This window comes from Zonotrichia leucophrys, chromosome 14, assembly GCF_028769735.1.
Source record: "Zonotrichia leucophrys gambelii isolate GWCS_2022_RI chromosome 14, RI_Zleu_2.0, whole genome shotgun sequence".
Taxonomy (NCBI): Eukaryota; Metazoa; Chordata; class Aves; order Passeriformes; family Passerellidae; genus Zonotrichia; species Zonotrichia leucophrys.
The window spans coordinates 1829091-1842472 of record NC_088184.1 but is presented as its reverse complement, the minus strand read 5'-3'; the positions used below and the strand labels follow the sequence as shown (position 1 = coordinate 1842472).

Sequence of the window (13382 nt, the reverse complement as noted above, 5' to 3'; positions counted from 1 at the left end):
CTGCAGAGCTGCTCCTCTCCAGTGCCCTCACCCCACTCTTCCCTGCACTCAGTTCACTGCCCCATCCCTTTTTTGTGTTTTCTCTCTCAAATCTGTTATCCCAGAGGTGCCATCCTGGTGGGGCACAACCTCAGCCAGCAGCAGGTCCATCTTGGAGCCACCAGGGATGGGCTCTGCTGGAATGGGGGAAACTTCCAGGGATGGGCTCTCTGGACATGGGGGAAACTTCCAGGGATGGGCTCTGCTGGAATGGGGGAAACTTCCAGGGATGGGCTCTGCTGGAATGGGGAAACTTCCAGGGATGGGCTCTCTGGATATGGGGAAACTTCCAGGGATGGGCTCTGCTGGACAAGGAGGAAACTTCCAGGGATGGGCTCTGCTGGAATGGGGGAAACTTCCAGGGATGGGCTCTGCTGGACATGGGGGAAGCTTCCAGGGATGGGCTCTCTGGACATGGGGAAACTGATTCCGAGGATGGAACTTCTGGTTCTCTGACATGGGGAAACTTCCAGGGATGGGCTCTGCTGGACATGGGGAAACTTCCAGGGATGGATTCTCGGCATGGGGGAGATTCCAGGGATGGCTCTCTCAACTGGGAAACTTCCAGGGATGGGCTCTCTGGACATGGGGGAAACTTCCAGCAGCTTCTCACAGAATCCACCGCTCCCCTGCAAAGTGCAAACCCCATCCTCAGAGGGAGGATGTCCTGAATGCAGTGCAAAGGCTGCTGTGGCCCCTGTCTAACCTCTGTCTGTCTGTTCCCCCAGGTCCCACCCCCACGAGCTGGCCCTGGGCTCCGAGCTCAGCCACTCCATTGTCACCGTCATCAGCGGGGAGGAGCATTTCGAGGATTACGGGGAGGGCAACGAGGCCGACCTGTTCCCAGACCCTTTGTGTAATGGGGAAAGCAGCTTTGGCAGCTCCTCCTTCCTCTCTCCCAGGTAATGCCCAGCCCTGGTGCTGCTTCACTCTGCTCTCTGGGACTGGGGTTTCCCTGGGATTTGCCAGCCTGGCAGACTCTGGATCCAGTGGGATAATAGGTTTGGAAGTGGAGGAGGAATTCTCCTCCTCAGTGCCTGTCCTGTGACACCCAGCAGCAGGTGGAAGAGCTGTCTGCATTTCCAGTGTCACACTCTCCATCACTGAACCCTCCAGGAGAGAAAACCACCTGCAGCTTTACCCCTGATCCTGCAGGATGACTCCAATGTTTTTTTTTTCCTCTTTTATTATTTTGGGCTTTGATGCAATGTTTGGTTGGATTTGCATGAGCTGCAGCAGCATTCCTTCTCCAGGGATATGTAGAGCAGGAAGCAGGCTGTAGTATTTCCTCCTTGCCTTAGGGTCTGAAACCAGGAAAAAGTTTATTTTCCAGCCTGAGCAGGATGGGCTGAGGAGCTGGTGGGGTGGTTCACACCCTATCAATACTTACTGTCTAAAGAAAATTAGTAAAAGCTGGAATATCATCAGTGCTGCAGCCCACAAAGTGCCTGGGATGACAGGTGACACTGGGAATGTGTTCCTGCATTGGAGGCACAGCTCTGCACAGGGCAGGATTCCCTGCCAGCCACACACCTGTGCTAAAGACAAAAATATACTTCTTTCTCTTTGCTGTGACACATCTGTGCCTTTCTGCAGCCATGTAAACTTCCCAAAACTTCTTTTTTTTCCCATCTTCCTGTTTTTCCCAGCTTCCCAAACCCTTCATGGAGTTTGGACAATTCTGGGTGCACAGGGTTGGCAGGGAAGAGCAGGTCAGGGCTCATCTCTTTTTGGCTGGTGCAGCAGCAATGTTGGAGGTGTTAATGGCAAACAGGAGAGTTGCTGTAAAGAATTCCCAGCTTTTCCTTTAGGAAAGCAGTGCTCCAGCCCTGGGATACCCTGCACAGTCTCTGATCCCTGCTTGTCCTTACTCAGTGCAGGAATGTGGGGCTGGCTGTGCTGGTGCTGTGGCACAGGAAGAACTCTGATTAAAACCCAGCCTTGGTGTTCATTTTTCCTGCCAGCCTCATCCAGAAGGCTCCTGGCAAGGAAATACCCAGCTAAAGGAGCTTTTCAATCTCTTGAACTTTTTCTTTACCATCAGGCCAGGGCTCCCAGTTTCCCCATGCTGCCAGTGTTCCAATCTTGCTCTGCCAGGGCAGCATCTCTGCTCTGCTCTGTCTCTGGATCTGATCCACACCTTATCCCATCTTCCCTGTGCTGGGAGGGGCTCCCTGGGCACGTGGCCACACAGCTTGTGGTGGTTTGTGCTGGAGCTTCTCTGCTGGGGCTTGCTGGGGAGGGAGGCTGCAGATAAACCCTGCAAAGCCTCTGGAGTCAGGAATGTGGGGCTGTTGGAGCTGAAGGATTTCCTCATGCCTCTCAGGCCTAGCCTCCCCTTGGATTATTGCTGTGTGTGTGAAATGCTGCCCTAAACATTCCCTGAGTCTGTGCAGCTCTTCTGACTTTGGGTAGGAAGTGACACAGGGAATGGCTCCCACTGCCAGAGGGCAGGGCTGGATGGGATATTGGGAATTGGGAATTGTCCCCTGGCAGGGTGGGCAGGCCCTGGGAAGCTGTGGCTGCCCCTGGATCCCTGAAATGTCCAAGGCCAGGTTGGATGGGGCTTGGAGCCACCTGGGATAGTGGAAAATGTCCCTGCCCATGGCAGGGGTGGGGTGGGATGGGCTCTAATGTCCTTTCCCACCCAAACCATTCCATGCCTGAGCAGCCCCAGTGTGTTTAAACACACCTGAGGGGGGGACACAGGCTGTCCCTGGTTCAGGCTGAATGGGTTTTTTTTGGCTGTATTTTGAATACAAAGCACAGCATCCCATCACCACAGCCCCTTTCCATGCTACAAGAGTGTCTAAATGGGAATAATTTCTAGAAATTCTCCTGCCACAACTCCAGAAGATGAAGACAAACCCCAAGAGCCTTCAGGGAACACTGTGGGGTGCAGTGCTTCCCTGCTCAGTCCTTGTATTCTTCTTTGTGATCCCTCCTCTTGAGCCTTCCCTTGCATATCCATCCAGAAGGAAAAGCCTCTTTGCAGCTCTCAGTGGGAAATAAAGGGAAAAGCTCCTTGAGCCCATCCCAGCCACCAGGAAGGACCTGGGGAAGACAAATGTTGCTCCAGGAGATGGAGGGAGGCTCTGTGTTGTACAAGCACAGAATGTGCTGAGCTGGAGGGGACCCATCAGCATCCTGGAGTGGGTGGGGACAGCCCAGGGCTGAGCTCTCACCCACTGCAGGGGCAGGGAGCCAGGGCAGCCTGGGGCCAGCAGGATCTGCACACACCCCAGCAGCTGCCAGCCTGCCCTCAGGCTTCTCCTCCACACTGCTCTTCTCATGTTGATTAATGCTGGTTAAATTTGGGTTCCCACCTGGGAAGGGAATGCACCCAAGAGCACCCAGAAAAGGGACATCCCTTCCCCCAGGTGCCACTGTCACCCCTTCCCTGCACAAACCCTGAGCCTCCAACCTGTCTGCTGCTGGGAGAAAGTTATCCCAGGGCCACACCTGCCCTGAGGGGCAGGGGAATGGTTTGCAATTGAATTTTTTTTTTTCCAGGAATAGGAAGAGATGATAATTTGGCATTTGCTGGTGTCCAGCCTGTCTGAGGGGGCTGGGGAATACTGTGCAGACAGCACAGCCTCCAGGCCTGACCCTGGGCTGGGGGCTGGGCCAGGGCACCCTCAGGATGCCCCAGGCCAGGAGTTTCTGGTGTGTTTGTGCATCCCAGGATTCACTGCCCCTCCCTGATGCCTGTTGGGTTTATCTTGCTTGTGTTTGCTCACACCTTTACCTGTCTCTCTTATGGAACTGCTTGGGTTTTTCACTATTTAACCTTTCTTTGTTTCACATCCGTGGCTTCCAGAAGCACAGGAAGGGTTTGTGGAGTCTGGCCCCAAATGAGCACAAACCATTTGCAGCTGAGAATCCTCTCTGTCCTGCCCAAATCATGAGGAAGTGTCTCCCAGCTTCCCAAGCTGTGAAAGCCCTACAGACCCCATGGCCCTTTCCCAAATGGCATTCCCTGCAGGAGCACAGCACTGCTGCTGGGCTGTGCTTTGGAGGAGTGAGGTGTTAGTGCACCTGTCCATTTCATCTTGGCTTAAAAGTGAAAAATGTCCAGTGAAAATCTGTCTCTGTGCTTTACTAAGGCAGGTCTGCAGCAGCACAGCTGCTCTGCTTTTAAAGCATCCCATTGAAAAGTGGGACACTGACCAAAGGATCATGGAATCCCACAATATCCTGGGTGGGAATGGATCCACCAGGATCATCCAGGGCAGCTCCTGGCCCTGCTCAGACCCCAACAGCCCCACCCTGGGCATCCTCCAGACACTCCTGGAGCTCTGGCAGCCTCAGGGCTGTGCCCAGCACCCTCTGGGGGGAAAACTTTTTCCTAAAATCCATTAAAATCCCCTTTAGATTCAGCCCTGGCCCACAGCACCCAGTCCTGCAGTGTGCAAGTTCATTCTGCACTTACTGAGGCAAACCAGGAGCCTCCTGAGACAGATTGCCTGAAAACTCCTGCTGAAAAATAAACTTTGCAGTGGTGTGGGTTTGTGGGAAGCACTTACCTCACCTGCCCTGGGCTCCTGGGGATTGAGATTGGCTCAGGGGTTTGGAAATGTGGGCCAAGCTCAGCTGCTGGGAGTCTCTGGAAGGAGAGTGATGGAAATGTTGCTAATTATCAACTATTTAAATTCTATTGAGCAATTACAAATTATCAATTAGCTACATATTGTTATAAATTAGAAATGTTTTATATATTATTATCAGCAATGTCACATTGGTTTTAATTTGGCTTTGAAAACCATGGTGGGAGGCGACCCAACCTGCCCTGAGATTTTAATTCAAATTTCATACCTCCCACCAACAATTCCCCTACCTTGAGGTATCCCCAGCTTGTGGAAGCCACGGCTGCAGCTGCTCCCTGTGCCTTCTGTGCTGTTGACATGACCCTTGTGATCTCTCTAGCACCAATCCCCTCGCTGCCAAACTGCACAGCATTCTCGCAGATGAAGCTTTTGAGTTTTACTGTAGCCAGTGCCACAAACAAATCAACCGCCTCGAGGATCTCTCTGCTCGCCTCAATGATCTTGAAATGAATAGGTAACTGGATGTGCATGGCCATCCCAGCCTGGGAAGGATGTTCTGCATGGGGAGGCTCTCCTTGTCTGGCACAGCTTTTCCCTCTGTGTGCTGGTGGGGAGGGGATGAGTTTCACCCAGCCAGGAGGCTCTGCGGGTGTTTGAGGTGGTGGGGAGCTCGTGGAGGGTGAGCAGGAGGAGCCTGTGGTGCAGACAAGGAGAGCATTCCCTGCCCTTTGCATGCCTGTGCATGGGGGGTTCCATGGGAGCAGTGAGCTGCCCATGTGTCACTGCAGGACACGAAACAACACGAGCACACACACTGCTGTTCCCAAGGTGAGAAAAGGGGAGTTGATTTTCTGACTCGTGCCAATGGGTTGGAGGGTGAAAGTGCCACCTCTCCAATGACACTGGACAAACTCACAGTCTATCAAATTCTTCTTCTTTTATAAAAGAACGCAAACCAGTAAGTTATTGACAGAAAGTGGGTGAGAAAGTTCGTTACAAGAATGTAAACATCAGAAGGCTTAGAAAATCTTTAAAAATCAGGGTGACAGCCATGCACAGTATTTCTGTCACCAAGGAAAGACTGGGAGTGGTGTGCAGGGGCAGGGACTGCCCATCCTCCTGCTGCAGGAACAACCTGAAGGCATCAGTAAAGTCCCATCTCACCCAGCTTCACCCACAGCCTGCCCACCCCGGTGTCACCATGGGCTGGGCAGATGTGACAGACACCAGGAACATCAGGAGGTTTTGGATGGAGTTTTGGAGGTCTCCCAGGCAGCAGCTGGATGTGGTGTCTGACAAGTGGAGAGGGATTTCTGCCTGTTGATTTGTTCATTCAGAGCTGGTTGCAGCCCTCTGGGTGGAAGGATGGTGGCATTGGTGATAAATCTTTCTTTTCATGGGTATTGTGGCTATTCAGACCTGGTTTCTGTCATGTTCTTGGTCTCTGCCTGTCCTTTGCAGGGATAGTGTGATCTGGGAGCTCTCCTGGTCTATGGGAGGAGAACTGCAAAACAAATAGGAGCTTGAATTTCATTCTTTTTAATGAGAAAAAAGGTCTCTCCCTTTGTTTTTCTTGGCTAAATAGTTGTCTTTGCTGTTGGAGGCCCTGAGGGTCAGTGATGGGTCTCAGGTTATGCAGGTATTTAGGAGAACACTGGTTTTCCCTGGAAGCCCCATTCCATTTCAGGCTTTCTCCACCACACCTACCTGCAAAGCTGAGCTAACACCTCAGAGCCTCTTGTGATGGGTGGGATTTCCTGTGGAGCTTCTCTGTGCCTTGATCATGGTGGGAATTCCACAGGCTTTGATTTGCCCTGTGAGTAGGTGCAATTCCCCCATCTGTGTTCAGGGTTCACCAAGTACACATTTACTGGGAATACATTCCAAGGGCCTGTGTGGAAGGGGCAGTGCCCCTGTTTGTGTGCTGTGGATGGGAGGTGTCCTGTGCAGTGTGTGGGACATGCAGGACCTGCTGCTCCTCCCTGCATCACCACTGACCTGAGGCCCTCAGAGAGGGGACAAATCCTGGAGCAGCAGGAACTGGACCAAAATCAGGGACAAGCCTGAAGACACCTCCTCCAGGGGATTCTGGCAGCTGGGATGAAGCCCAGAGCACCCCAGAACAGCCTCACTCATAAGAACTGCGGGCACACAGACAGTGTTTTGTCCTTGGAACAAACTGGGGAGCTTGCTCCCAGCATTGGGGTGCAGCCTGGGAAAGCAGGCAAGACTCCTCCAGGAGCTTGGCATGAAGTGCTTTGTGCCTCTGTTTTGTTCCAGTGCCCTTGCTGCTGTCTCAGCCTTTGGACACTGCAGGTGCCATGGCTTCCCCAGGAGATTTTTCCAGAGGAAAATATTTTCCCCCCAGTGCTGGGGCCATTCCTTACAATCCCTGGCAAACACCAGGGCCTGACCTCCTCCCCTTGGGCGCCGAGCAGCCTTGAAGCCCAGCCAGCAGCAGCTCTTGTGCTCCCTGGAAGTCTGGGATTTGAGGATGCACTTTGACCCAGGGCTGGTCACCCTGACAACAGCCCCCAGTCAGGTTTGGGGGTTGCTTTACAAAGCAAATTGTCCTAAGCTATTTTTAATCCCTCCTTCGAAGAACTCGTGTTGCAGCTCCAGGCAGGAGTGGACTTCCAGAGGATTTTATTTGTTATTTTTTCCTAAAACTGAGCTAAGCACCAGGGAATGCAGCTGCTGCTTCTTGGATTGGAGCTGAGTGAGGATTTGGTGTGGCCCGGTGGCATCTCGTGACACCAGCGTGGGTGGAAGATGAGGAGTGAGATCCAAGGCCTGTCCACTTCCCCAGCACCAGAAGACTGGAAGGAGCATCTCAGCAAGGAGCTGCTTGTGGAAAAGGCTGGTTCTTCTCAGCAGGAAGAGCCTGCAGCCTGTCCCCTGCAGGTGGGACACGGTGACACAGCCCTTGGCTGCTCGTCCTGCGGTGACACTGATCCCTGACCGCTGTGGCATGGACCAGCTGGCTCAGCCATGGATCCAAGGAGTGATCCCTGTCAGTTATCCCTGACAAGGAGAGAGAGCTCATCCCCTCCCCAGCCACTGCAGCAGTGCCATGCTCAAAATCCAGACAGGGACAGCACCAACAGCTCCTAAAGCAAGGGCTCAGCTCCAGGTCCAGATGGGATTACTCTTGGGGACATCAGGAAGATGGATCCCGGGTATTCCCAGACTGCTGAGCTCTTCAACTTATGGTTAACATCTGGGGAGATCCCGGACATGGTGAGGGGGTGCAGAAGTGTTTTGATTCCTAAATCTACAAAACCGGAACGTTTGAAGGACATTAATAACTGAAGGCCTATCACGATTGGTTGCATCTTGCTGAGACTGTTCTCCAGGATTATAACAGCAAGGCTGAGCAAAGCGTGCCCCCTCAACCCAAGGCAAAAAAGAGCAGGCCAGGAGCAGGCAGCATTTCCTGGTGACCCAGAGCCCAGCAGTGGCATGGTGGCTGTGGAAGGGCAGAAGGATGGATTGATCAGCGGGATCATGGCAGAAGGACGGATGTGCCATTGGTGCCCAGTGCAGGGGAGCTCTGAGGGTGGCCTGGGGTGCCCTGGGGTGCAGGACATGTGGCTCAGTGTGCCATCAGCACCGGGCTGCAGCCCCCCCAGGCTCCCTGCTATTCTTAGCTCTTTCCTTGGGGATCGGTTTTCAGGCAGGGATCAGCAGGAGAGCAGAGCGTGGCAGGGGGCAGCGAGCTCTCCTCCAGCATTATTCCATGTGCTTTGTTATTCCTTGTTCTCCAGCACAGGAGTGGCCCCTCTCCTGCCCTTCCCAGGGGTTTGGGGGTGCATGCCAAGGGCTCCCTGCCAGAGCAGAGGATGTGCCCCGGAGTCCATGCAGTTTCCTGTTTCCCTGGCTCTCCACTGTCAGCTTTTCTAACTCTTTCCTGTTTTTTCTTCATTTTGCAGTCCCAATAAAAGACTTTCCAGCAAGAAGGTGGCAAGGTAAGCTCATACTCCTGTTGTTGTTTGCTTGATCCGTGTGAGCTGCCGGCTCCATGGAAGGAAAACTCAAAATAAGCTTGGAGGGTTGTATTTCTGGATATATTCCATAGTGCTGGGGAAAAGTGGGTTTAATTCTGGGATCTTTTTTCTGGAATGGGGGTTTCTCACTTGTGCACACAGCTGGAGGCTGCTGGCAACCTTATTCCTTGAGGAAAAATGGGGGGGGGCTTTTCCTCACACTCTGTCCTGCCAGGGCCATAGCAGGGAGCTCATGGAGCAGGGAAGGAGTCTCTAGAAGGACATATTCCTCTGGGATATGTCCCAGTCTGGGATCCCTCCCAGTATCACCATGTCTGTAGAGTTCTGCAGGACCAGACCAGTCAGTACCCACACCTGGAGGGATTCTACAGCACCCCCAAAATCCCTCAGACAGCTCTTGGTCCTCTTTTACTTCAGTCCATATCCCCCTCAGCACTTGGCTTTGTGGGAGCAGCTCCCCTTGCTCAGTCAGGGGCTCTGGGACACCTGGGTGGGCTGCAGATAGCTCTGGTTGAATGTTTAACCCTGGTTTAACCCTGGTTTAAGCCCAGGTTTAATGCTGTGCTGCTTCTGTCCTGCACAACCACCTTGTGTGATGTCAGTCACCTTTTCTGTGTGGGCATTGTGACCCTCCAGGGATATTGGATATATCTGGGCAGTTTGCTGTGGATTTCTGGAGCACAGGGTCCTTCCCTCCCCTCTCAGTGTCACCTGGTGCTCACCTTTCCTCCTCTCCCAGCTCCCCCATCCCTCCTGTTCCCATGCCATCCTGATTTGAAGGATAAACTGACTCTTACCTCGCTGTTCTGCCTCTGCCACGCTCAGGAGGGAGGTTTCCCTCTGCACTTGTTGCATTTCTCCTTGCTGGTTTCCCAGCAGGACAGGGACACTGTGGAGGAGCAGGCAGCTCAGTTTGGGAATGTTGCTGTTCCTGACGCTCTCTCTGCTCCCTGTGCTGACCAAGCAGCTTCCCTGCACCTCTTCCTCCCACTGTGCTCTCACACCTTTCCCTTCTCCATTTTTCCTGCACTCAGCAATCTCCCCTGGCATGGTTCCCCTCCTGGAAAGGAAGCAGATCCTTGATATTACATTTCCTACATCCACTCATCTTGCTTTCTAGAGCTTTGTGAAAAACACTGGCAGGAAGGAGGGCTGAGGGGAGCAGCCTGTCCCAGGTTTCCTGTTTTAGGACTCGTTTTTGTCCCGTGCCTAGCACTGATAATTTTGGGAGGATTTGAGTTAAACTTTTGGGAACAGAGATACCCTATCTTATGGGGGATTGAGCCCTCCTGGCCCTTTGCTTTTCTGAGGCAGCAATGTGTGGGCTTGTGTAAATATTAGTTAATTCAAGAGCAGTCAGGTTTGGTTTGTGATAAGGAGGGAGATAACAAGGTTTTGCCCAGCCAGACCCTTAAGCTCAGCCCAAAGCAAATCCTTTGTTGCAGATACTGTAATTAGTGAATAATCCCAAAACATTTGCTTTTAGAAAATTGATTTTATTTTGGTAAGGGCTCTTTCCTCGTTTTTCTTATCCAGGTTCTGCTCGTGCCAAGAAATCTCAGCTGCTTAAGCCCTGTTGTGCTTGGCACCATTTAAATGACAAATGTGCCTGAGACTTTAAAATCTAAATATAAACTGAGGGCGAGGATGTAAAATCAGGCTGTGGTCTCTTGGTAAATGCCAGTTGTGCTTAGTGAGTCCTGGCATGAACACACTGTGTAGTGGGAGGATTTCAAGAGCCAATGGTACAAATTCCTGGGAAAAACAGAGTTTTAAAGAGACCTCTGGGGTTTTGTCATCCATCATCTGCTCAAAGCAGGAGAGCAGAGTGTTCTTCTGCTGCCTGGGGTGCCAGGCTGGAACACACCCCCTCTCCAGGGCAGCCATGCTGAGGGAGCAGCCTTAGTTTGTCACAAAGCTGGGGACACCGAGCAGCCCCTCCTCAGGGTGTCCTTTGGTTTGTCACAAAGCTGGGACACCAAGCAATCTCTTCCTAGGGTGTCCTTTAGTTTGTCACAGGGCTGGGGACACCGAGCAGCCCCTCCTCGGGGTGTCCCTGGCTTTGTGACAAGCTAAAGGGCACTCTGGGAAGGGGTTGCTTGGTTCCCCCTCCTTGTCACAAAGCTGGGACACCAAGCAGCCTCTCCAGTGTGTCCTTTAGTTTGTCACAAAGCTGGGGACACCGAGCAGCCCCTCTCCAAGGTGTCCTTTGGTTTGTCACAAAGCTGGGGACACCAAGCAAGCCCTTCCCAGAGTGCTCTTTAGTTTGTCACAAAGCTGGGACACCAAGCAATCTCTTCCCAGGGTGTCCTTTAGTTTGTCACAGGGCTGGGACACCAACCAGCCCCTCCTCAGGGTGTCCTCGTCTTTGTGACAAGCTAAAGGGCACTCTGGGAAGGGGTTGCTTGGTTCCCCCTCCTTGTCACAAAGCTGGGGACACTGAGCAGCCTCTCCAGAGTGTCCTTTAGTTTGTCACAAAGCTGGGGACACCAAGCAAGCCCTTCCCAGAGTGCTCTTTAGTTTGTCACAAAGCTGGGACACCGCTGTCACGAGGCCTCGTTAATGATTAGCTCATTAACTGGGCTGGGGGGATCACAGCGGCCTCAGGGGGGTTTGCCCCCCTCCCTCCCCTTGCACCCCACTTCTTCCCAGCCTTATCAGCCCTGGCAGTACTCTGGCCTGTGCTGGATAATGCACGGCCTTGGGGCTGGGCTAGAGAAGGAAAGTGGGAAGAGGGAGCTCTTATCTCTCCCCATTCCAAAGAGCAATCGATGATCGCGGTGTGAAGTCCCGGCCCTGTGTCCACGTTGGAGCGCTGGATTTCCCGGGCCGGCTCCGTGGTGAGGGGACAGCAGCACTCGGAGAGAGCGGATCCTCTGGAGAGGCTGAGGAGGGCGGGAGGTGGCGGCGGGCCCGGCCGCTGTCACCGGGTGTCGCCATGGTGCCGGTGCTGGGGCTGATGCCGCTGCTGCTGTGGGTCGGGGTGGTTTGTCTCTGTTTCAGGCAGCTGCACCAGACGAGCTCGCTGGCCGTGGGGGTGATGGAGGAATCCTACCGGGAGAGCCTGGAGTGCACCGACGAGGACATCACCGACAAGGTGGGGCCTCCTCCCCGCGCTGGTGCCCTGAGCTTTGCTGAAATGTTGAGAGGAAGAGGTTCTAGGGTAAGGTCTGTGGGACCCTGCAGGGCTCCCAGGCAGGATCAGGGTGAAGCTCCTCCCTTCAGATGAGCCCTCCCCATGGAGGGGATGGAGGAGCAGAGCAGCTCTGCAGGGTCAGGAGGTGACACTGCATCTTCTCCAGGGGCTGTGGCTTCCCCCAGAGTGCTGGGAGGAGGAATGGGCCGTTCACAGGCAGCATTTTCACTTCTCCTTCACACAAGAAGATGTTCTGCTTTTCTGAGGCAACCCACCCAATGTGAAAGAGAAACTTCCTCTCCTTGGCACACTCTGCTCGTGCTGTCACACTCTGCTCATGCTGTCAGGGTAGGGTTGGTTTTGTGCTGATGCTGATGGGTTTTCCTGAGGTATTACAAGAAAAGAGTTGTAGGATAAGATGGGAGCACAAGAAAGATTTTGAGTATTCCTAGTTAAAAAACAGGGAAAAGAAGCTAAGATTGTGTAGATGTCTACTGAAGTCCTGAAACTCCTTGGAAATAGCTTTTTAGCTCTGGAATATGAATGTCCTGAGGAGCTTGGTGTGGAAGAGAAATGTGTATGTGTGTAGCTGCACTCAGAAATAATTATAATGCAGGGAAAATCTTTAAAAAAATAAATAAAAATCAACATTTTTTTCCAAGGGGAAGTTGAATAAAATAGTTGGGTTCCTTAAGGCATTTGACTTGGGAAACCTTTGATGGAAAAGGCACTGCTGGGAAAGGCCTTGTGTGTCTGCATGGCCTCTTTAACACTCCCATGTCTCCTGCCCTTCTCCCAGAGCCAGGGTTTGGCTTTTCCAGGCATGCTCCTCATTTCTTCTCCCCCAGGATTGTTTTATATGGAATTTGAATGAATTAAATGCAAATACAGCTGGAATAAACCCTGTGGAGGTACAGGGAGAAAATCCACAACTCTTTTCCTTCCCCACCAGCTGTCATTGATCCCTCCATCTGTAAATTCAGGGTTTCCATCCTGTTCCAGGCAGTGGGGAGTTATCCAGCCTCAGGGCTGCACATGGAGCTCTGGGGATCCACCAGGATCTTTCCCTCTGGATTCCTTTTAAGATGCCATCAGGAAGGGGTTGAAGAAAGGAAAGAGTGAAGTGTTTGACCCCAGACTGGTTCACAGGAGCCATCAGAACCTGGGAAAACAGATGGAAAAGGATGTTTTAAAGGGATGCTGATACACAAGGCACAACTGCCCAGTTCCAGTGGGAGCCCTGCTTGTTTGGGGATGCTGTGGGGGGCTGCTCTGGGTTTGGGGTTCCCCAGAGGCTGATCCCTGGCCCTGCTGCAGGTGGTGTTCCTGGAGAAGCGGGTGACGGAGCTGGAGAAGGACACGGCTGCCAACGGGGAGCAGCACAGCCGCCTCCGGCAGGAGAACCTGCAGCTGGTGCACAGGTGAGAGCCTCCCCTGGGGCCTCTCCCCTCCTCCTGCCTCAGCTCCCTTCCCAAATCCCACCCACAGCCCTTTCCAGGGAGATTGACTCCCTCCCAGCTGGGAACAGGGCACAGCAACATGGAGGTTTTATATTGTATGGGCTTAAGTTCTCCAGAGCTCCAGGACTTGGCTTTTGGTGGTTTTTACATGGGGCTTTTAATTGCTGGAGCTGTATCAGGGAGGGTCAGGGTG

The 13382-nt window shown here is 53.0% G+C and overlaps 1 protein-coding gene across 9 annotated transcripts in view; it reads left to right on the top strand.

Annotated features, from left to right (window-relative positions):
* Window positions 1-13382, top strand: part of RAB11FIP3 (RAB11 family interacting protein 3) — an 86961-nt gene that overhangs the window by 63737 nt on the left and 9842 nt on the right. For 7 of the 9 annotated variants that reach the window (XM_064725465.1, XM_064725464.1, XM_064725467.1 and 4 more), the window contains 5 exons: window positions 768-941; window positions 4966-5100; window positions 8519-8554; window positions 11597-11690; window positions 13047-13150. In XM_064725465.1, the coding sequence (XP_064581535.1) occupies window positions 768-941; window positions 4966-5100; window positions 8519-8554; window positions 11597-11690; window positions 13047-13150 (543 nt within the window). The remainder of the gene's footprint in view (window positions 1-767; window positions 942-4965; window positions 5101-8518; window positions 8555-11596; window positions 11691-13046; window positions 13151-13382) is intronic. The other 2 variants (XM_064725466.1, XM_064725473.1) reach the window with 1 other exon arrangement.